The sequence below is a fragment of the Acinonyx jubatus genome, chromosome C1 (assembly GCF_027475565.1).
Source record: "Acinonyx jubatus isolate Ajub_Pintada_27869175 chromosome C1, VMU_Ajub_asm_v1.0, whole genome shotgun sequence".
NCBI classification, from domain to species: Eukaryota; Metazoa; Chordata; class Mammalia; order Carnivora; family Felidae; genus Acinonyx; species Acinonyx jubatus.
The window spans coordinates 181,139,485-181,165,569 of record NC_069381.1 but is presented as its reverse complement, the minus strand read 5'-3'; the positions used below and the strand labels follow the sequence as shown (position 1 = coordinate 181,165,569).

Here is a 26,085-nt window from a genome sequence, read left to right as displayed (position 1 = left end):
GTAATTTATTATTGCTGTTCTACACTTAACTAAAATAAACTGAAGGCATTATATTTGTTTATATGACTTCAACTTCCCTTTCATGTTCATATCTGCAAATATTTTACATATATACTTGTAACTAGTATTGTACGTATATATAATATTTTATAGTCTTCATATACACAACGCCATATATCTATTTGGTTATGTGGTAGGATATCTAATGGGTGTATAAAGCATTTATATTAGCTTGTTTAGTTCAGGCCAAATTTAACTTATACAAATTTAACATATAAATTTAACATATAAATTTAACATTTATAATCAGACACATGAAATATATCTGCTTTTACAGGTAGCACTTAATTTGGTGGTTTATGAGTTTAGACAACCTTTCTGGTAATTTTTTTCTGTAATCAGATCACAAGTAAAATACAATGTTCCCTGGTAAGAGAAGGGTAGGAAGAAGTAGGAGCAGGTTGGGGGAAAGTTTGGGATTTTTCCTACCTGCATATTTTCTCTCATATCTATGGCTTCTCGTAAAGGATGAACTGCTATTTTAAAGATGTCATCTATGGTCTTAAGACCAATATTCCTGAGCATGGTATATTCTCGAACTTTCTTCCCCATTCTCACTGACAGGCTGCGCTTCTGTGGCTTTCCTCCTCCACTTCGATTAGTTATTGCTATGTGGACAAAAAGGGTTACATGCTCCATGATGTCACCCACAAAAGAGCGCAGGGGAACATGCCGATATCCAGGCTGCAAACATTCAAATGGTATTGTATATTGTCCTATAAACTCATCCCCAATGTAGTCATCATCTAGAACGACAAAACGGATCATGGCCAGCTCAGGTAGGTTTACTTGAAACTCAAAAGTTTCATCAAAAATAGGGTTATCACTGTTTTGCTGTACAGTTTTAGTTCTTTGTTCTGAACAGTCTGCTGGAATTCCATGTATCTCTATACAAACATAAGGATCTATGACATCTCCTTTGGCACAAGCTCCCTTGGGCTTTGGAAAATTCTGACCACTGATGATCTTGATATGAAGAGCTAGAGGAGACACCCCAGGTACGATGCCCTTTGTGTTTGCACTGAAGTAAGAAACTTCATCTCGCATGATGGATGGCCTTAGAACATAACCACATCCTCCGTTTTGAAGAAACCAGCCTGTGTGAAGATCCATCATTGGACCGGGAGTCTGAAAATTCATTGCCACAATCTGACAGCCACAATTCCAAAAGTCCTGTGGATTCAAGTTACTGGAATCGATCCTCATGGCACTTGGATAGATTCTTGATAAGAACTTCTTATTATAATTTACAAAATCCTCTGGGTATTCATTTGCAATTCGGCTGGCCTCTGTTTCACTAAATGAACACATTTCCCAGTAGTTTTGACTTTTCATGGACAGTTCAAAATCCCTATATTGAACAGATTTACAGATAGAGACCAAATCAGAGAGCTCCCTACACAGCCAGATCTGCTTCTGCTCACCATTGTAATCTACTGACAGCCTTCGAGACATTTCCGCTTCCTCGTCTTCATCTGTGACCTCTCCTTCTAAAACATCTGCGTCAGAAGGCAATTTCTTTCCTTTGACGATAATCATTCTTTTTAATTTTTCTGGTGATGGGAGGTAGGTTTCTGATGGCAAAGGTGCCTCAGTATAGAGCTTATTGCCAAAGACCTTTTTCATTTGTTGAACCATTACCTTCTGCTGGGGTAGGGAGCAGTGATTTCCCAAGCAAAGAATGAGTGGGTATTCAGAAGCAACGAAGGCAAATTTGTTTATCACCTCTATGACACTTCGAAAGGAAAGGTGTGTTGTCACATTATTTCGATTACAAAGGATGGGTTCATTGTCCGAACCATCACTTACATCGAGTTCAATGCTTCGACAGCCCATTTTCAAAGCTCTAACATACCCATTAATATCAGCAGGCCCCCTAAACTGGTCTTCTATGAGATAGGTGTTGTGAGAAGCATTGATGTAGTAGTGAGATAATGGCTGGGTCATATCTTGAGCAACCTTTTTTTGCTCAGGATCAAAAATGTCACATTCTGGTGACAACAGATACTGGGTAAAGCCATCAATTGCAAGAAACCCTTTCTGACGGCCATCTTCAGAAAGTTCATATCTTCGAATAATGTCTAAGCACATATCCTCGGTAATATGGGCAACTCCTTGTTCAGCTTCTAAAAAGAGCATGAGATCATTAGCATCCAAATATTCTTTATTTTTAGATATCTGTACCAGTAAGAAATACACTTCCGGCCTGGTGCAAAGTTCACAAAAAGCCTCACAAAATTCCTCTTCTGTCACTCGTGTGGTTAGTTTTTCTTTGCTCTTCTGGATTTCTTTAAACTTTAGCCTGATCTTGGATTCCTTCAGGGTAGGGTTGAGTTGTTTTATCAACTCTACAGAGGTGTCTTCCAGCATAATCCCATTGCCGTCAACATCTGCTGCTTCGAACACTGTTTTCAACCACATGAACCTCGGCGTGTTCCGGTTGCCCTCTATAAAGTCAAGGGGCTGCTTACTTCGAGAAACCAGGTACCGCAAACCTGAAACCCAGATGTTCGCTACATCCGCCGAATTGGCAACGAGGTCCAGAGACTCGTAGTTTTCCCCGTGGAGTATGGAAAAGGCACAGTCCTCACAAATCTGGTCAGCAAGGCCATTGTTTCTAAATGTTTCTGTGTTCTTCCCCAGTCTGATTTCTTTTATGGCAGAAATGTCTAGCTTAGCTTTCTCTAGGTCTTTCTTGGAAGGTTCCCAGCGAAGAGCTTGGAGGTCTGTGTCCAGAGTGAAAAAACGGTTGTAAATACGAGAATTTGGCCGGACCTTCTTCAGTTCGCAGCCAGCTTGCATGAAGCTGATGCAGTCGCTCGCACTGCTGATTTTCTTTTCTGACGGCATGCTGCTGAAAGACACGGTTTTCTTTCTTCCGCCGCATTTTTGGTTAGAAGGATCCTGTAAAATAAGTTGAAAATAAGGAATCAATTTTCCCTTAGAAAATAGACAAAATTCAATAACAGTCTATGAACTCCTCAGACTCCATTCAGATATTATGATTATTTGGACAGAGGCTGGCCTAAATTCACATTTTCACAATTCCAGAAAAAGACAAATTGCCAAGAAAATTGATATTATTAGCTTTAGAAAGAAAAACTTATTTTTCAAATGCCTGGTGTTCTTTGAAATAACAGCAACTATTAAGTTAACTACAAATCACTCATTTGTTCATTAAAGCAGATTCCCTAAGAACCACTACATGTAGGGACTAGCTCAAGTCCCTATAGATATGTGAAAGAAATAATGCTGGATTTCTTTAAAAAGTTTTCTTCATTTATACTTTGCAACAATTTAAGTTTTAAACTTAAAACTAGTTCAAATAAAAGATTTTCACCTTAATATGCTTTATATCAAAAAGGACTGACAATATGCCTTTTTTAAGTGTTTTTTTTTTTATTTTTGAGAGGCAGAGAGAGAGCGAGTGACTGCAAGCAGGAGAGGGGCAGACAGAGAGAGAGAGGGAAAGAGAGAATCCCAAAGAGGCTCCACACTGTTGGCACAAAGCCTAACACAGAGGCTCTGTGAGACCATGACCTGAACGTAAGTCGGGTGTTTAACCCACTAAGCCACCCAAGCACCCCAGGACTGACAATATACCATAACTAAAAGTCACTTTTTCCCCTCAAACTATTTTGAGGGAAGTAAGTTTCTTGAAAGTCAGATTGGAAGCCAATGACAAACGGATGACTCTCACTTGATCAAATTTGTAGACTGAGGTACACAGTTTAGATGAACTTTATGAGAATCAGCACCTGTGTTTCAGTATAAAGCTATTAGCAGCCACAGCTCAGAACTAAACAGAAATCCTAATGGTTCCACTAACTCTTAAGGTTCTTCCAATGTAAATTAAATTTTCAAGCCTTTCACCACAGAATTTCACAGAGAACACTTGCACCTTGCATTTTACCTCTTTCTGAAAGTGTCTCTGCATCTTAGTCTCACAGAATCCTCAGCCCATTTTGCCACACTTCCCTGAACCACAGTGCTGATGGCATCAGACTTTCTGTGTTCAGATTAGTGTGCCTTAAGCAGGTTAATTATTTCTTGTGGCTGCTTTGTTCTTGGATATATCTTGACCTTCTCACATATTGTCTTTCCCAAATTATAGGTCCAATCCTTGTATTCGTAACATAACAGATATCCTCTTAGTCCCAGACTGTCCACTGTATCTATCACTCCCAATTCCTTTACACTGAGCATCTGACCAATGCCACTTAAAACTGGATACTCTTTTATATTTTCCTCTGTTAAGACCACAGACTGAAGTTGATAATGTTCCCAACCAGATCACCAATTCATATAATTCTCCCAGGAACTAATTATGCAAAAGCACCTAAATGCATGTTTATAGTGACTGATTTTATAAGCATAGCAAAACAGCAGCAAAGTGTCAAATGCAAAAGGCATTGTCCTTACATAAAAATAACTAGTCTCAAGCTGTAATTTTCTGCTCAGTAAATATATGACTTTAGGTAAGTCACTTAGCCTCCCTGATTCTTAATTTCAGCTTTTAAATAGGAATCAATAATCCTTACATATAATAGTGTTGTTGTGAGACTCAAAAGGAAGAGTGTGCATGAATATTCTTTGTAAACTGTAGGTGCTTATTGGATGAGTCTTTTTGAAGGAAGAGGAACATTTCTTCATACGCCTGGTCACTGCAGGACCTGACCAGGATATTGGGGGTTATCAAGAAGTTGATTCATTCTTGACCTCTGCATTTAAGACAAATCTTCAGTGATAAACTGAAAATATTTAAAAACAGACACATGATATTACTATTTTAAGCACTATAAAGTCTGACCAAAATAGTCGGGACTCTCTCCTTCCCTGGCCTTCTTTTAAAACAGGGTAGAATCTCTCCTCTGAGGGCTTATTTAATTGTGATCCTGTCTGTAAGAGCCTCCCTATCCTGTGATTCAGAAAAAAAGGCAGGATGATTTATTATTCAATTGACTAAAACCTTGCCTGTGAAAAGAAAACAAAATTTGATTTAGTTATGGGATGTTGGTGGGATGATTCATTAACTCAAATACTTATCTGATGTTCAAGTGACAAAGATATAAATTACCCAATTTATTTACAGAATTAAAAAATCTGTACAGATTACAGAATATTGTTTCTTGATGCCCTGGCATTTAACAACTTAGCTCATGCTTTTTCAGAGAGTTGTGATTTTTAATTATCCTATAGTAGTCAATTTCCTCATCCTTAAGTTAAAAAACAAGTATAAATCTTCAGCTGTTTAGACACAGTTGCACTATTAGAAAACATTTAAATTCATCACAACCCACATGTTCAGAAATTTCAGGTGTGTGTGTATGTGTGTGTGTGTGTGTGTGTGTTTCCACACCGTGCAGGCAGGCACCTAATGGCACTGCTCAGATAGGACTGATCTACCAAGTACAATAGAGGGAAACTGAATTGTGATAGTAAGGTAGGAAACTGAATTGTGATAGTAAGGTAGACTGTGACTCAGCTCTTAAAGCTACCGTTTGCCTAGATTTTTAAGCTAATGAGACCTTTCACAGAAAAAAATATTTTTATATGAGCAGATCATGTTCTAAGCAGGATTATTGTCAACAGAGTTATAAAACCTCTAATAGTCTCTAACAAACCTTCAGTGGGAAATCAGTGTTGCTGAAAATGCATGTATATAGTTCTTACACCCCAGGTATGGCTCCACACCTCAAAAGCACTATTAACACTTCATTCTTGACTTGAGCCACTGTTTATGAGAACAAAAGTACTGCTGTGGAAAGAGCTTTCTCCTATAAGCCTCTCCTCTTTGTGGTGATATCTCCTTAAATCAAGACTTTCTCTCCTAGTAAGATAAGCCTTCAAGAGATAAATGTTTTCTATCTAGCCCAGGAAAGAATGACCCACTCCAAATGCTTATTTCCTGCTTTGACCTCCAATTCCTACATGGTTACAAAATTTACCCCAAAATGCCTTATAACTTGGAACCAGTGGAAAAGATACCATCTTAGGTTCTCATCTCACGAAGGACAAACTCCAAAGTTATTACAAGCCCCCAAATGAGCAAAACACTGGCCAAAGCACATGTGAACAAATAATTAGCTTGTCTGCTGTTGACTACAGCCAAGATTATTTCTATTCAAAATATGCTGGAAAAGTCTCAGGACTCCGATATTTCTTTAACTCTGTATTTTCAGTGGTCATGCTATGCTGTAGCTCTGCAAAGCTTTGGTGTGGGGTGGGAGGGGTTGTATGGAGAGCACAGGAAGGATGGATGACCCCAAATCTCCTTCTGAGCTTCATCACCACCATGGTCTCTTTGCCAAGCCCTACGCCCCCACATTTGTGTTTCCCTTAATAAGATCTTCGCAGATTGGTGGTGGAGAGGGGGGACTACTCAGGTAAACAGTCAGGAGATATCCCCAAATGAAAGAATTTGAAATGTTGATATTAGATCGTCCTGTTGATAAATACAAAAAAGTATTTGATGATGGAATGAGAGAAAATGTACTGCATATATATATATATATATATATATATATATATATATATATATGCATAGGAAAGACAGGTGCTTTGGACACTTTCTAAGAGAAACCAAAGTTTGGTGTCACTTAGGTATTCACTTGTCATCTTCTAGCTCATTAGATGACTGAATTGAATCCAATGGTCATAAGGTCATTATTATAAGGAGATTATTATAAAGAATGAAGACTTTTCCAATTTTTTTTTTAATTTTTTAATGTTTATTCATTTTTGAGAGAGACAGAGAATCAGCAGGGGAGGGGCAGAGAGCAAGGGAGACACAGAATCCGAACCAGACTCTAGGCCCTGAGCTGTCAGCACAGAGCCCGACTTGGGGTTTGAACTCATGAACCACGAGATCATGACCTGAGCTGAAGTCAGACGCTTAACCAACTGAGCCACCTAGGTGCCCCTCCATTTATTTTTAAAGCTAAGTTTCCTCACTCTGCAATGAAAGGAAGAGGCCAAAGTACTTATTAACCCCCAAATTTCTCTTAGACCAGCTTACAAAATTTATTAGGATGAATAGCACACTATGACGCCTCTGTCCCCTAAATTAAAGTTTAGCCTCCTATTCTAGCAGGGGCTAAGAATTAGGCAGTGAACTCAATCCTTTCTATTGTTTAATATCCTATGTTCAAGTTTCCAAATTATCATTTCACAGGAAGGGAACACATTTAAACAAGTTAAGCAATAAACCAAACCAAGTTGAGTTTATATGATCTCTGAACATTTCAAGATAAAACTTTATATTTGGGATCTACTTAAATTAATTATACTTTATATAAAGGATTTAATCATCAGAATCAAGAAGAGTCTCATAAACTAGCAAGGTAATAGGCAAATGTTTTATTCTTTTATTAAAATAATACAGGGGCATGTGGGTGGCTCAGCTGGATAAGCATCCAGCTCTTGATTTCATTTCAGGTCGTGATCTCACAGTTCATGGGATGGAGCCCCATGTCAGGCTCTGTGCTGACAGTGCAGAGCCTGCTTGGGATTCTTTCTCTCCCTCTCTCTCTGCCCCTCCTCCACTTGTGTGTGCACACACACTCTCTCTCTTTCTCATTCTCTCTCACAATAGATTTTTTAAAATATTTTTAAAAAATAATGCAATACTTATTTCCATAAGTTTCCACTGGCATTTGCTCTCTCTCTGACCCCAACAAGGCTGGATACACTGCAAATTCCTTATGAAACAATCAACAAACAAAATCATTTTTCTTCAGCACCGCACTGATGAGCCACAGAGGCAACTCAGCTTATTCAGTGCAACAACTTTGGGGTCTCAATAATGAAACTATTGAATTATTTCAATATAATATTTTTTTAAAAAGTATACTAAAGCAACACACAAATGTAAATGTACCCAATGCCACAGAACTGCACATTTAAAAATGGTTAAAGTCATAAATTTTATGTTATATACATCTTACCACACAAAAGAGTACACTAAAGTACTGTATACAAATTTAAGAGTAAAGAAAACATCATATCTACATTTGGCTACCTCTCATCTGATGAGCATGTTTAAACATGAGATTATACCATCACATATTCTTTTCATTTTTTGGCAAGTTGTTTTTAAGTGAACATTCAAAATGATGCTTTGTTAAAACAGAACAAATTTATAAACCTTAAAGAATAGCAATCAAAACACCAGTTGTCAAACTGTTTAGAAGGAATCCTTGTTTCATCTTGTGGAAATCCAGGTATGTGAATGCAGATACTAAAGTGACATTCATTTCTCTCTTTTAGTACGAGGGGAAAGCACTTATTTTTGAAGAGCTCTCTTAAGAAAGTTTCTATACAAAAATTTAATCAATTATAACTAAAAGATAAGCAGAACTATAGGTACATAAATCCTGTTTTCACCACAGGGATTCTATCTTGTTCTTATAGACAACCTGTGAACTATAACACTATTCTATTTGTTCTTGTTTTATGAACTTACAAGCAAAATTCAGAAACAAAAGATTTGGTTGATACATGAAGTCTTCAAAGTATTGTGGACAATATAATCTAGAATCCAAATGAGCTTCAACCTTAGATATTGAGAGGCCTTAGGTTTCCATTCTCTGTTCATTCATTTAACAAACAATAAGAGGTATTCCTACTCCATCCTCGGGACAAGTACATTGTAGAGTTTTGAACAAACTGAGAAAGCCTAACTTTTATCTTAGAAAGATCACTCCAGATGTGCACTAGATGGACAAAACTGAAGCTGGAGCAGTAGGTGACTTGAAGCATTAAAGGAAAGATGGCAATTGCCTGAGGTCACCAACAAAAGGAGCGGAGAGAAGTGAAAAGTATCATAAAATAGGTGGTAAAATTAAAAGTCCTGTACTGGGTCTAGAATGACTCTTAGGTTTTTTATTTAAGTGAGAGATGAGTGGAAATATTGCTGAGATATGGAATACCAAGCAAGGTGAAATGGGAGGAAAACAAAGTTTACTTTGGCCATGGTGGATTTTAGATGACTGTGGGCCATCTATGTGAAAGGACTTGGCAGAGAAGACTTAAAATACAAAGGTAGAGGGATAAGAGGACCAAGAGCATGACCTCTCACAGAAGTCAAAGAATAGACTTTAAGGAGTGAGTGCTGGAAAATAAGCCGTTAAGATGGCTTACTGGATTTAGCTGTTAAAATGTCTGCTGGTAACTTTGATGAGAGAACATCTTATGTTGCCTTCAAGTTGGTGAGGACAGTGATAGGGGTGAGAGCAAAGGGCTGCAAGGAACAGAGAGGAGCCGGTATAAATGTTCTTTGGTGGGAAAGAAGGCCAGGATGACTCTAGTATAACTGAGGAGTAAAATGGCTCCAAATGAGACTAGAACAACAGACAGAGGCCAACAGTAATTATCCAGGAGAAGACTATTCTCAAAAATGCTGGCTTTATTAACTTGTATTGGTGATAGCTCAAGAAATGGAATCCATGTAAAATATATACATTATATCTAATATAACCTATACAGTGGGCCTATGCCCAAATCCACATCCATGTTTGGCAGTTAGTCTAGAGAAAACCCACCCTCCACATACAAAGCCTAACTCTCCACATAAAATTCAAGGAGGTAGGAGAGATGGTATCCTCACATCTGTTGCCTTCAAGCTTCAGGTAAGGGAAGGCTGCAACTGTAGAATTATACCATTTATTCCACATTAAAATTTCCATTTTCTCAGAGTAAACTTGAATTACTTAATGTGAAGTTACAAACAAGTGACATGACTTATTTATGATTAACACCATATGACCCACCTAAAGTCATTATGTGGTACAATGAGGGGTAGAGGTCCTAATATCACCATTGAGAAGTGTCTGAATCCTGACCCAAGCTCTGTGAATAATTGGCTCTCCCATGAGAGAGCCCTGGGAGCTCTCCCTGGTGGTTCCCTAAGCCTAGCTGGTAAGAAGCTGAAGAGCTATTTTATTATCCATAAAGAAAATATTCATTCTCTACAACACCTCATAATTCAACAGAATCAATCAAAGGCAATGCTAACTGTATGCAAGCACATATCTCTTGCCAAATTGTTTTATGTCTGTATTTAACATGTATTTCATTTATAAAAGGTAATCCATTTAATATAATACCCTAAATCCATCTTTTTTAGGAAACCTACTCTGATATGTATATACAATGTGGCCGGGATAGAAAACTACCTTAATTATAGGAAGCCAGTGACAATCCAAATATTTTCTAAAATGACATCTCTTAAATGACTCTCCTCACTTGAAAACAAAAATAATTGGATATTCTATAGGCAAACATGGGCATAGAGTGTAGAAAGTCCATTTCAGGTTACGTTCTTAGTACCATTGACTTCCTTCGTTGAACAGAGAAATTTCCACTGTGCTAAATATCCTTGAAATCATTCACTCAGAACTCACTAAGAAATGGCTCAATAAAAATTATTTTAAGCTCTTTTGCTGCAAGGTTTCTACCCACAGTTTTCTGCAAGTATAACTCTCATTATGCATGTCCCATATATTATTTCAAAATACGGCATTTGCTGATACAAAGATTGAGTACCTACTATGTGCTAGGCACTGTCCTAGTGACTGGTTCTTTGAAAAATCATTAATCACAAAACTAATGTTGTTGGAATAAATGCTTTTGCTCCATCACTCTTTTAATATACAGGTGCTTATTAATGATGAAGTGAGTATAACAAAAATTATCAAATTTGATAGTTAGAGAAAAGCTTATAACAAATTATTCTAAATAAATAAAAATGGGCGCCTGGCTGGCTCAGTCAGTAGAGCATGTGACTTTGATCTCAGGGTTGTGAGTTTGAGCCCCACATTGGGCAGAGAGATAGATAGATAAATAAATAAATAAATAAATAAATAAATAAAATCCACAAACATTTAATAAATAAACAGCTCTAAATAACACTAAGAATGTTTGACAGCCAAGACCACAAAGGGGCATTAGAACAGATAAGATAATATTTTTAAAAAGTACTATAGTAATTATGTACAGTTAAGTTACATCCTTAACACTAGAGCCTTTACCGAGATACTTAAAAACAGATGAGAGGCAAACTAAGCACTGAAATGTTCAAAATCTATAATATGGTATTAGGAAAAATAATGTTAAAAGTATTGCTATTTAACAAGAAAGACAAATACAACCTCCACATGAAGCCTCAATATATTATATGTCATGGAAAATAAATCCTAAATTACATAGCTCTACCTAGAACTCTGTTACTCCTAGATGTGCTAGAAAGACCTTGCCAAGACTTGTTCCAAGTTTGCAGCAGGAACCCAGAAGATGATTTCAGTGGGCTTAATGACAACAAGGTCTTGTTGCCATGCTCTTCTAGTAGGGTGTCCCCTTATCTGCAACTTTGTTTTCCACAGTTTCAGTTAACCACAGTATAGAAGTAAATGATCCTCCTACTGACATATTGTCACAAGGTCAAGAGTAGCCTAACACTACATCACAGTGCCTCCATCATTCACCTTGCTTCATCTAATCATATAGGCGTTTTTTTATCTCACATTCTCACAGAAGACAGGTGAGTATAGCACAATAAGATATTTTAAGAGACCACATTCACATAGCTTTCATTATAGTATGATGTTATAATTGCCTTATTATTAACTATTGTTGCTAATCTCCCACTAATTTATAAACTAAACTTTATCATAAGTATGCATGTGTAGGTAAAAACAAAGTATACATAGGGTTCAGTACTACCTGTGGTTTCAGGCATCCATTGAATCTATCCCCCATGGACAAGGGAGAGACTATTGTAACTTCTAATAGTCACACTGGCAAGCATATTATTAATTAACCAGAATAGTACTGGATTTTAGTAGAGTAACAATTTTATAATGCCTGCTAAAATAACCAGAATTGCAAAATCAGGATTAAGGAATCACATTCTATCATTTTCAGTTTTGAGACAAGGGTTTCTTTATCCTCCTCTCAACAATAATGTTTGTCTCAGACTAAAAAGGCTTTGGTTTGAAATTTTTAACACAAACTGGGAAGAAATTGACTCAAAAGAATAGTAAGCATAACAGTATATCCTCTCCAAGTCAAAAGTTAAAGAACACCATATCCTGATTTATATATTTAAAATGTTGTTTATTAAATATCTGAAATAAACTTTCTTATGTGATGTTTATTCAACAACAGTGGAGTAAAGGTGAAGAAACACCTCTCTCTGTACCTTTCTCTATATGCTTCATCTCTGTGATTCATTCAAGAAGCAAGACCATAAAAACCTAATAAAAATCACTGCCAGCTCATTGCAGATCAACACTCACAGGTAAAATCAAAGACTATTTCACCTGTTTGGACTTTTTTTTCACCTGTACAGAAATTAAGTCCATGTAGTTGAGGATACCTGGCCACAGGGAAACCAGACAGATAACAGCTTTGGAAGCCCATGTCTCCAGACGTTCAATTCATTCCGTAGTTTCATGGATTCCTGCCATTTCTGCTTTCCCTCACAGCATTAGGGCACAAACCCTGCAGTTGTTTGTTGTGAAACCTCACTGACTGACAGACTTTCTATTCTTAACTCATTTCCCCTCAAGTCCATCAGTATAGATGTTCCTTTATAGTGTCAACTGTTTTCGTGGAAAAGGCCTTGCTTCTCAGTTAACTCTTGCTAATCTTTGCTTGCATCCTCGGGCCCACAACTTTGTATACAGTTACAAGGAGCATTAACACTCCCATTTTTCTAGTCAAAAACATGACCTCTTTCCTAACCCCAACTGCTGCATACAATGCACGGTTTTGCCTATTATAAATCCCAGGAGAATATGTTACATTACGCTCCTTAGAAGCACCAATATGAACAAAGTGAAGTAGGCACCAATAAAGGTGATGTAACAATTATTCAATGGTCTCTGAGGAATGACATGCTGCTCGCAGTCCTGTTCCTCCAAGACAGATGTACACCTCATACTCAAAAACACTACATTTGTAACTGATCAGCAGCCTGTGCAGCTCTCAGCAGAGGTGCCAAGAACCAAGTGGGCCTGGAGACTGACATAGGATTCTGTCCTTTCTCGCGAGACTCCCCACACAGCAGGGCCCCAGAATCCTGACTGAATTTATGCCAGCACTGACTTTGTTGTTTCTGGTGTGAGGATTAATGGGAGGTGCTCTTTATGGAAAGCAGTATGTCAGGGTCCCTAAAGAAAGGAAATCTCTATAATGAAGAATATGTAAATGTATACTTTTAAAATGTATATCTAATGCATCTCCTTCAGTGTCTTATTGTAGAGATTAAATGCAATGCCCTGATTATTTCATAGGTATAAGCACATAACTTGATGCTTAACTAGGATATCCATCAGAAACTGATAAATAATTAGTTAGGCCTTCAAATCTATGCATAATTTTAAATGCATAATTATGCATGCATAATTTTTTTATTTCAACTAATGTTGCATATTTAAACTACTTAAGCTGAAAAATTAAAATACCAACAGTAGTGGAACGTTCTTAGAGTTCATTTCAAAAACGTTCCTGACAAAATTTTCCATTTTCCTTTTGGTGCTAAATAACCAGTTCACAGAATAGTTTCTCCTTCATTGCTACTTCTCAACTTTTAATGGAAATATTTGTCATCAGATATGAGAACCAGTATATTATTTACATTGATTTTAGTCACTTCAGAATTACATCTAACATCTGAATTTGAACAAAACATGTTTTTTTTTTTATGTTTATTTGTTTTTGAGAGAGACAGAGTGTGAGCCGGGGGGAGGGGCAGAGAGAAGGAGACACAGAATCTGAAACAGGCTCAGCTCAGAGCCTGACACAGGACTCAAACTCATGAGCTGTGAGATCATGACCTGAGCTGAAGTCAGATGCTCAACTGACTGAGCCACCCAGGCTGAACAAAGCATATTTAAAAGCAAAAAGTATATCATTACTTTGTGAGTTCTACCATTGTTTATCATAAGGTGCTAGGAGAGCTGAGTTTCAGAAACAGATTTACAAAAACAAAACAAATCAGAATTTGAAGGTTGCTAGTAAGAGTAGATCTTAAAAGTTCTCACCACAAGAAAAAAACTGTAACTATGTGTGGTGATAGATGTTAACTATGCTTATTCTAGTGATCATTTCAGATATACACATATCAAATCATTACAGTGTACACCTAAAACTAAAACAATGTTATATGTCAACTATATCTCAATTTAAAAAAAACCATTTAGAGTTATATAAGCTTAAATGGAAATAGATATAATCAGCCTTGCTTCAGATCATAAAAGTTTATTAACAAAAATAGAATTAAAAAAGGTCAACTTCCAGGAATTCATAGTTTTTAGTGCAATATTTGGTAAGCACAAGATTTCAGACTCTATGTATCATTTATAAATTCCAATTAAAGTATGTATAAAACATATAACTATTAATAGTATTCTTAGAGATGGAATTAGTGGCATTGTCCCATATAGTAACAGATACATATAGGTTTCTCAGTAAGAAAAAAAAATCTTACAGGAGATTTAAAAACAATGAATTTATTTTTTTTTAATTTTGTAAATTTGTGCAATTTGGGACATGGAGATTAAATGTCAACTTAATAAAATTTTATTCAAACTTAAACAATTCATTTATAGTCTAATTCCACTTTTTCTGGGCTTGGAGAAGTCTAGTCTGCTGTTTAATAAATATATGTATATTTGAGCAAATGGACCACTTCTTACATTTGTATTAAATCTTTATACATTCTAAAACTTACATTTAAATTACACTAAACTTCCCAAATGAATATTTTTCTGTAATAAATACCTAAAAGAAATCTCTAAGCTTCTTATAAGGTATATCCCTGAATCACAAATAAAGCAAAAATTCTCATGACCCAATGCAATGTGCAAACACATCCTTAATATTTTTTCTCCCCTACAGTAATAATAGAATATGCTTTTCAGGATTAATGACCTTAGAGATATAAAAGCTTTGGCTCAAATTGACAACTTGACCTGAACATCAAGATGAATCTGATTAAAGGTTTCAAGTTTTATCCATAACTTCCGGAATGGGTTAGAACCATCTAACACTTTAATCCTTATTGTATGACTCTGATTAACTGAACATCAGCATCTGTCCATGTGCAACAAACAGATGGCAGATCTCAGAGAATGCATTGCAGAGAGACCCTTGGGGTGAATGCCCTCCCAAAACCCAGTGAAGGCACCATGGTCAAAGTGGAACAAATTATTGTGTAAATTTAGAAAAATGTAAAAGGAAACTATGTAAGGATAGTTTTTATTTGAGATAATAAAACTCGGTATCCCTAAGTACCTTATTGATAGAAATTACTGAAATAATTAAATTTCTTCTCTCCAAAGCATTAGATTAGGGACTAATGGTTTTTACTCTCACCATCTCCATCTACGTTCATAAATTTATGCAAAAAGTTCTATGTCTATTGTTCTATATCTAATGTTTTTATTTGTCAAAAGAATATAATTTCTAGCCTGAATCATAGGGCTATTTCAAGGATCAAAGGAAATAAAGCATGCTAAAGCACTTTGAAAAGGATACAATTCCAAAACAGAGAATTATCGATACATCTTAGTTAAGAATATAAGTAAAACATTGCAATGTATTAAAAGAGCAAGAAATTCTTCAGAAAGTCAAGTTTATTCCAGGAATGTAAGAATGGATCAACATTAGGCAAGCCATCAATGTACTTCAATAAATAAATTGACTAAGAGAGAAAAACAATAAGATTATACCTATAAATTCCCCAAAGGCAATTGATAAAATACAACATTAATTTCCAACAACACTCTCTGTAAAATGGGAAGAGAAGAAAACTTCCTTAACTTGATCAAAATCCTATTTTGCAAGAATCCTAAAGGAAATATCATGCCAACTGGTAAAGATTTAGAAGCATTCTTATTAAAATAAAAAAGAAACAAAACAAAAAGCCTATTATCTGCTCTATATTTGAACATAATATTGGATATTTAAGCCAAAGCAATAAGGCCAGGGTAAGAAATTAAGTGTTAAATATTGTAAAAGAGGTGAAAGATCATTTCTACTTTTGCAGAGAATATAATTATTTACCTAGAAATCCAAAATGATCCATTGAAAAGTTATATTTCAATAAAAAATAATATTTTTAAATAAAAAAATTAATAGCTGCCTCATATACAAGTCTGTTTCCAAATGTAATGGCAGAGGTGGGTGGGTAGAGGTGAGGCAACTCCCACTCAAATTAACAACAGATATTATAATCAAGCCAAGAATAAACGTGTTATGTGCAAAAGTTATATATCTTTTTATTTCATTTAAAGTCAAAAAAGAAGGATCAAATAAATGAAAATATAAAAAATACTAATTAGAAAGATAACATTGGCAAAATTCCACTAATTCACAGACAAATACAATGAACTTATTATAAAAAGCCCAAACGGATTATTTCAAGAGGTAGGGGTGGAAGTGGCATCTCAAATAACAAAGGAAACAGTATTATTCAATTATTAATGCTGAAAAAATTCACTATCCATTTGAACAAAAAAATATAGATTTCTGCTTTATGCCAAGCCAAAAAATAATTTTATATAAAGATTAAATAAGAAATATAAGTACTAGAAAAAAAATGTAACCATTTGTTTGTATTATTTGGCAGGGGGGTAAATCTCTTAACAAATATATCAAGGCCAAAAAACACACAGTAAAATACTCATAAAATTGACCACATAAAAACTTAAAACCATGTCCAAATTAAAAAACAAACAAACAAAACCTCAAAATGGAAAATATTTGCTATATGTTTTTTAATTTACAAAAGTGTTCCCGAACTAATTTTGGAAAAGTTAGATTTACAAAATTATATGACTGCTTCAAAATTATATGAAAAGATGTTCAAACACATTTTATAAATAAATAAAATTTTATTAAGCAAATAAATAATAAAACTATTATTTTTTCCTGTCAGACTATCAAAGGTTAAAGATGTGAAGTTATGGGAAAATGGGAATTTTCCATGTTATGTTGAACATAAATTGGTACTTTTCTGGAAAGCAATGTGGCAATATGTTTTAAAATGTTAAGGATGCATCTACTTTGTTCTAGCAATATCATTTTTGAAAACTCATCTTAAGAAAACATTTGAGCAAATGAGCACAGATATAAATACAGGGGGTTCAATGCCACTCTGTTGATGATATCAAAAAGATTATTAGTAAACTAATAACATCTATCTCTAGCAGGGACTGGCAAAATAAAGTATGGTACATTAATGCCACAGGATTCTATGCAGCACTAATAATGGATGACATAGATCTATAAATCTTAAAATGGATAATCTGTGTGTGTGTACTTAAAAAGTAGGCATTACAGAAGAGTACTTAGTCTGAGATCTCATTATTTATACATGGCAAATCTGGAAGGATATATGCCAATTGGTAAAAGTAGTTATCTCTAGCAAAATTATGGAATTAGTTTTCTCTGTACTGCTCAAATTACTTAAAATTAACATACATTAGCATATATTATGAGAGAACAAGTTAAAGACATTTCCATAGCATTAGACCTATAATTACCTCATTACTTATCAGAACGTTGTGCTTTGTAGAGATAATTAATGATATCAGACTTAAACTCACTTGAAGTATAACTAAAACAGTGACAATTTCAAAGTACATGTGCTTATTTTTATTAAAATATTACACCAATGTTATCATAATTAAATATAATATTTTAAATGTGTTCTTGAGACTGGTCAATGCATCCCTATTACAGTATGACAAAATATCCTTTAAGTATCAAGATAAATCTGTGATTTGGAAATTATTTTAGAATCTTACATTTTAGAACTACTGACTCTAATTAGCCTTGGTGAAAAGAATATCCAAAACACAATTGAATTTTCTAATGTATCTATAAAATTAATCTCATAACTACTTAAACAATTTAAATGAAAATATACAGTATGTCTCTTCTTACATCAAACTTCTGCTACCTCTAAGTTTTGAGAACACATATAAGTAGATGAATGTTCCCAGAGGAAGAAAAGGGATTATGCTGGGATTTCTTGACTAGTTGCTTAAATCAATTTGATTTCAATTAAATGCACTCCATCCATAATGAGATTCGAACCTGCTGCATTAAATTAGGACTTAAATATATTTTGAAGAAATTGGATTCAGCAAGAACTCCACATAGGTTACAAGAACTTTAATCTTTCAGAGCACACATGCTAATTATAAAAATGTCAACCATTTTCATCAGGTACAAAGGGTAGCCTTCAAAATTCTCCATAGCGAGAATATAATTTAATAGAGATTCCTTATGCCAACACATTAAGTAATGCCTGTCTATCCTTGCCACATAAACACTTATCTACCAACTATACGTAATTCTACATTTGACTTGTGAACCTTAGGAAATTCAACTAGGGAACTCAACATTCTACCTTGAATGCTACTTAAAATAAGTATTTTTCCAAGTCATTTTTGCACTTTCAGGAAAAAATACTGGTTGTCAATATATTAAAACATACTAAATCTGCTCACTCACCACCAGAATGGCTGCCTCATGAGAATGCAATTTGCAGCATGAGGATATAATCATAAGAAAATAAAAAAATGGTAACTAGAATAGAAATGCTCTCATATCCCATGTATATCTGAGCCAAATTCAGTTGAAATACTAACAATTCTGATGCATATTCTTAAGCACTGGCTCACTGTTTTTAAAAAACTGCCAGGTGGCTTGTTTTCTTGGCACTTAGAGTTTACAAAACCCTGTAAAATTGGAAATAGTTAGACTTGCTCATCTTAGCAGTTTTAAAAATGGGATGAACATCACAGCCTTTGCAGGACTCTATATATTAACACATACTGTTCTCTAGGCTATCAGTTTGTGTGAACACAAAGATATTTAAAAGACAGCGAACTGTCTGGGGGGGGGGGGTTGTTGTTATTATTATTATATTAGGTCATCAGTTTTACTAAAGGACTTCAAATTCCTATATGTTGATGAAAGGTACAACTCCTAAGAGGATAAATTTCTAAAATGTCTACTAATGTTCTCTGAAAAGGATAAGATATTTTATTCTAGGGAGTGTGAATCCCATGTTGAAAAAAGAAAAGAAAAGTATTCACATTACAGATTCTTTAGTATTTAATCATAAAAGGATTGCAGGCAACAAAAATTCCAAGCTGTGCTGGGTCAATTAAATTCAACTTGTTTCAAAATAATGTTTCATCTCTTAAATCTCATTTAAATTATCAGTGAAAAAGGACATTAAAATCATTTATTACTATAAAACTGGTAGAAATGACAGAGAAATAAAATACTAAATAAAATCATTTATAATATATAATCATTTTCCTAAAACAGCATTTCTACTAAACACTTTACAATGAAAAAGCTTGGCAATTTACAAATAGCTTAGAGACTAATCTCTAATTAATCTCTTAGAAAAAGAGACTTGACACCCCAATATATTTAAATTTAATTAGCCTTGCTATCAGGAAAGCATGCAAAGAATTACAGAGGAAATCCATAATGAATTCACAACACTTACTTTCATATTATCATCCCTAGGTGGTTTCTTCATAACAACTTTTATAAATTGAGAGAAAGTCATAGATAATCCTACCTATGAGAGTGACCGAGTTCATTATCATTGTAACAACCTCCAAGTAAAGTCGCTTTATGTTCATAAATGAAAGTCAAAATAAGGAGAGTAACAGCATCTCACATTTCTAACAAGTTTTATACCTTTCGAAGGGCTTCCACATTTATTTTTCATGAGGTCTCCACAAGATTTTAAGGATGAGAAAATCCAGGACACAAAGAGACCCAATACCTTGCCAAAAACATACAAATCAGTGGCAGAGCTGGATGTCAATCCCAGATATTCCTATTCTTGGTTGAATTTATATCTATGGGCTCACACCACCTCTGCATTTTACTACTATATTTTTCTAGTTCGCAGAGTATTTTCTCACCCCTTCGCCATGGTAAGGAATGCACGTTTTACAACTCTAGCTATTTTTTTCTCACTGAGTGTTGGATAAAGGGGAATGTCACTTATTCTAGTTATTTCTTCCCAACAGTGCTATATTACTTGGCAACAATGCCCCTAAAAAAGAGGATATGGCATGGAAAATTCTTCATAATTTTGGAATATTTTCAATTCTTTCAACATACATTTATAGAGCCATAATTTTGTGCCAGGAACTCATCTAGGTGAGCAGATATGGCCTCAGCTAGGTAGTAGGTGTACTATGAGATCACTTGTAGTAGAAAGATATTTTAGAGGACAACCACACAAACATATAATTAAAGATTATAAGAAATGCACTGAAAGAAAATATTTTAGGTAGGGGGGGCTAATTTAGATTGGACTGGGGTCTTATAGGTCTCCTGAGGAACTGACATTTAAACTAGGCAGACTGCCAGGCAAATAGTGTGGGAAGAACACTCTGTGCAGAACAAAAACAAGGAAAGATCCTGAAGAAACTGCACCAACAGCAGGCCTGTGTAGCAAATGCACAGTGACAGAAGGGAAAAAATAAAATGAAGCTGGAGGGTCAGGCAGAAGCAGACGTGGTGGGGCTGTGAAAGCCATTTCTAAAAAACCTGGGATTTATTCTGTGGAGATTTTAAGTCAGAGAGGTGAAAGTTCCTACTCAAAAAAATATCTCTAGCTGTTAGAGAATGGATTTGGAATACAGAACTCTTAAGGAGGTGCCTCTCAGATGATGAATACAGAAGAAACCAGAGTATAATGACCTGAGGTGGGAACAAGAGAAACAGTTTTATTTGAAGACTTATTGACAGTGGACTCGGAGCACTGGGAAGAAGATGGGGCTACTATGAATGACCCCCAGAGCTCTGGTCTGAGCAACTGAGAGGCCATAGGAGCCATTTGTAGAAGTAGAAAAGCCTAGAGAAGGAACAGATTTATGAGTAGCTCTGGAGGTGTTGAGAATGCAGTTGCACAATGGGACTAGATCGCGGGATAGGCATCTGGCTTCAAGATATAAATCTGGGCGCCAGGAACAGTCAGATTATCTGTGATATCTGAAGCCATAGGACTAGATGAGATAACTTACAAAGGCAGAATAAAAAGAGAAATATATCTAACACTGACTTTTGTGAAAGTACATTTTGAGATCAGTTAGAAGAAGAAAAGCCTACAAAGAAGATAGATAATGAACCCCAAAGCTGTAGGAGGAAACCAGAAGAGTAAGTTGTCACGATAGCCAAGAGAACAGAACATTGCAAGAAGGAAGGGGTGGTCAGCTGTAGTGAATGCCAGTAAGAAGTCTTACAGGATGAAGAAAGGTGTCCAATGGATGTGATACTTAGAGCAGTATCATTGGTGGATCTAGAGAGTAGAAAGCAGTAGATTAAAGAATAAATGTGTAGAGAATACAAGAGTGTGATTGAGGAGGGAAACAAAGAGACAGAACAATGGCCGGAGAGAAATAGGAATCAAAGGGGTTTTTGTTTGTTTTTGCTATTGTACTAAGTGGAAAGAGAGAACAACTGAAGATAAGGAAAATGTGAGGGTGGAGGAAAGATAACTGAGAAGAGGTAGAAAACCAGATTCAGGGCTCATATAAGGGAACAGCTTTGCTGGTAGAAATCCTTCCTCCATTGTAACAAGAGGGAAAAAGAGGACGAGTACAGAAAGAAGTAGATTGGAGAAATGAGTAGTGGTAAAAAAAATGGAATTCCAATCTGGTGGCTTCTATTTTATCTCTAAAGAATAGGGCAACGTCTTTTGTTGAGGATAAAGGAAGTATTAAAAATCAGAGGTTTTACAAGAGTGGAGAAGAGCCACCTTCATTTGTTTTTACTGGTTCATCCTCCATTCACATTTCTATTAACAGTGTTTTCCTTAGGGAACCACTGTTCCCCATTCTTACTGTATGATCTTGAGATAGAGCTGACACCAGTTTCCTCTCCCTTCCCACCCCCATTACTTTCACCACCAACCTAGATCCTGGAGTGGGAATGCTGAGGTCTCGCCAACTAAAGCATTCATCACCTTTGCATTAGTCATTGCTTGAACCCAGTGAAACCCAACCCCAGAACTTTCATTGAAACCACTGGGAAAGAAGAAGCCCCTGAGGAAAAAAAATGCACGCTTTTTCCTCTGGGGCTCCTCACATGGTAGGATGTAAGTCTGGAACCACTGGAACCACCTTCATCACATCTGGGAAGCAAACCTGAAGAACACAGAGCTAAAAGATAGAAAGAAAAAGAGGTCCCAATGACTTTTTGTTGTCCTGAATTCAGCTAGATACTCCCAGACATCATTTTCGGAGTCAATACCTCCAATACAAAGAATGTAAGTATTCCAGTTGGACTGTTGACCCTTGCAAGCGAAGGTATCCTGATTGATACAGTGAAAATCCTTGTGGTGAGCAGGAGAATAACTCACTAGAGAAATGACTGTCAGACATTGCCAAGGGTCCATTCAGTTGCTGGTTATCATGAATTTATGCTGATATCACTAACCTCAGGATTTCTGCTAAACAAATCGAATTCTTTGAAATTTTCAGTAATAATACCTAATCTTTTAATACTCAGTACAGTTAGCAATTTGATATAATTATTACTGTTATATAACAAAAACAAGTAGGTAATTTAAACACACAAGTAATATAAGAGGATGAGAAGACAAGTTATATAGTCTGGGGGAAAATGTTTGCAAAAGACACATCTGATATAGGACCATTATCCAAAATATACAAAGAACTCTTAAAAATCAATGAGAAAACACACAGTCTATTTACAAATGGGCCAAAGACCTTAACAGACGTCTCACCAAAGATACACAGATGAAAAACAAGCACACAAGTACATGCTCAACATGACATGTCATAAGAGAAATGCAAATTAAAACAGCAATGAGATGCCACTACACACCTATTAGAATGGCCAAAATTCAGAACACTGGCAACACCAAATGCTGGCAAGGATGTAGAGTGACAGTATTCCACTGCTGGTGGGAATACAAAATGGTATGTCTACTTTGGAAGACATTGTGACAGTTTCTTATGAAGCTCAACATACTCTTACCATATGATCTAGTGATCATACCCCTTAGCAAATACCCAAAGGAGTTGAAAACTTATGCCCACATAAACACCTGCACATAGATATTTATGGCAGCTTTATTCATAATTGCCAAAGTTGGAGGCAACCAAGATGCCCTTCAGTAGAGGAATAGAAAAGTAAAAACTGTGATACATCCAGACAATGGAGTATTAGCACTAAAAAGAAATGAGCTATCAGGCCATGAAAAACCATGGAAGAATTTTAAGGGCATATTACTAAGTGAAAGAAGTCAATCTGAAAGGGCTACAGACTGTAAGATCCCAACTATATGATGTTTTGGAAAAGGCAACACTATGAAGACAGTAAAAAGATCAGCGGTTGCCAGCAGTTGGGGGTAGGGGAAGGATGAATAGACAGAGCACAGATTTTCAGGGAAGTGAAAAGATTCTGTGTGATACTATAATGATGGATACCTATTATCACACATCTGTCTCAGTCCTTAGAATGTGCAACACCCTAGAGTGAATCTTAATGTAAACTCTGGACTTTGAGTGATGATGTGTCAATGTAGGTTCATAGATTGTAACAAATATACCAGTCTGTGGGGGAGGTTATGCATGTGTGGGAGAAATCTTTGTACCTCACCCTTTTTTGTTATGTAACAATCTTCCCTTTGTCTAAAGTTTAAATTAAAGATACATTCAACTTAAATGCAAGAATGACATAAGATCACTCTGTATCTTATCAACATCTAAACTGGCAAAAAGACAAATTAAGAAAATGGCTTTCTTTTAAGTGTATCTAAGATGAGGCAGAGACCGATACTTGCCTACAGTTCAGCCAACAGAAAACAGGCCCTATAAATTCTATTAAATTATTTAACAGACACAAACAGATGCAGTAATTCATTGTCAGTGAAAGAAATAATGTTCTCTCTTCTCTCACAATGCCAATAAAGCAAACATTTGCAGGTGCTCAATCAGCATCCTTGCATCAAGTCAAACAATACAACCTTTTTTTGAATGACAACAGAAACATACATTAATAGGGTGACAAAATAATAAGTCATTGACAAGCCAAATATTTGGTGAAGCTTTAGAAAGAACTACTCTGGAGCACCTGGGTGGCTCAGTCAGTTAAGCTTCAGGCTTCAGTTCAGGTCATGATTTTGCCATCCATGAGTTCGAACCCCATGTTGGGCTCTATGCTGAGAGCTCAGAGCCTGGAACCTGCTTCAGATTCTGTGTCTCCCTCTCTCTCTGCCCTTCCCCACCCCTCTCCCCAAAATATTAAATATATATTTAAATAAAAAATATTTAAATAAATACTACTCTGAAAAATACGGAATTTTTTTTACCAAGATTCTAAACATAAAAGCAATTTCATTGAATTGACATTGATCAAGTAATTATTAGAGAGAATTCCATAAGAATTACACTATCAGGATTTGAAATCAGGATTTGAAATAGCTCTTTCTGACTTTCTTATTCATTTGGACTAGGAAAGTGATGAGTCTTACCAACCCTGGATTCAGAGTACTCCTAGACTCTAAAACTAAAGAAGTTTTCTAAGAAATTTTCCTAAAGAGGTTTTCTGCAAGGTGACACTTAAAGCAATCCAGAGAGAACCACCAGAGAAGAAGATGCAAAATTTCTCTCCTAGTGTCACTTCCTCCATCCTTCAAATGAGAAAGCATATCTCTCTCTTCTAATCTTGGAGGATTCTGAGCATTCCATTCTTCCCCAACACTGCAGGGTCTGCATAATGGGCAAGTGTGCATGCGCACATACGTTATGAAAGAAGAAATCTTTGCTGCCCCTCAGACTTTTATTTTGCATTTCAAAAAGCTTAATGCCTTTCATTTTCCTCATGATTCCTAGTTTCTGAAGCTTTCAGGTTCCTTCTAAACAAGCATTTTACTTACTTGGACAAATCATTAGTGATCACACCAGTACTAAGTATAGTGAAGAGGTCTCAAGGCTCCTAGACAGAATAGTTCTTGTTACATATATTTTATGATACTGGTTTTGTATCTCACTTATGTACGGAGTTATTCCAACTCTCATCACAACCCTAAATTACTTTCCATCATAGTTTTGCAGACCTACGTTAAGCTTTAAAGTTTTTAATATTGTGTTTTCCTGTGATCACTATGCTGGCTTTTGCACTCTGACTGGGCTCCCATGGGGCTCTGTCAGTTTTCAACACTCATGTCCACAAGTGAATCTATCCATCTAAAGTATTTTACTTACCATGCTAAAAATGCTCCAAATGGATAGATTGTAGAGCAATGTCTTCTTTGTGTCACAGAAAAACTGGTGTTCATCCTTGGGCCAGAAAGAAATCTGCCCAGCCCATTAATGATTCTGCCTCTATAATCTTCCCTGCCAAACATCTCTTATAATTATTTGACCCGACAACTCATACCTGAAGGCAAATGGCTGCTCTCTTGTCCAGAAAACAGAAAGACTTTCATCCAGTTTTTTCTTTGAATTATTTACAATCTTATAGAAGGAAATAAAGTCACAGTTAATAACACAATTTTGGCATATTTTGACAAGACTAAGATAGCACTTCTTTTGGCCCAGGAAACAAATTTCACTTAAATTTTCAAACATAACATCATGAAAATGATGAGGTTAGTAGGAATCAATAGTTTCCTAGATTTTGTAATCAAAATCTATCCTCAGTAAAGTGAAAGTTACTAAATTACAAATAAAACTCCTAATAAAATGAACATAAATTTTAGATTTCTAGTTATAGTACTTTAATTGTGTCTGACTTAAATTACAGCTACATCAAATAGAGAATATAAACATAGGAAATTCACCATTACTTGCCCTGGTGACATAGACCAAAACTGTTAATGCCTAAGAGAAGACAAAGATGAACAAATTTTGTTAAGTTGCAAGCTAACCTCTGTTAAATCATTGAATTAAGGAACTCAGTCTGATGGTTTGGTTAAAGCAGGAAATTCTAGTCAAGAAATCTAAG

At 35.7% G+C, this 26,085-nt stretch overlaps 1 protein-coding gene across 3 annotated transcripts in view; it reads right to left on the bottom strand.

Moving 5' to 3' along the window:
- The window catches only part of PLCL1 (phospholipase C like 1 (inactive)), a 330,501-nt gene that overhangs the window by 74,167 nt on the left and 230,249 nt on the right, over positions 1-26,085 (bottom strand). For all 3 annotated transcript variants that reach the window (XM_015077978.3, XM_053215513.1, XM_053215512.1), the window contains one exon: positions 490-2,964. In XM_015077978.3, the coding sequence (XP_014933464.2) occupies positions 490-2,964 (2,475 nt within the window). The remainder of the gene's footprint in view (positions 1-489; positions 2,965-26,085) is intronic.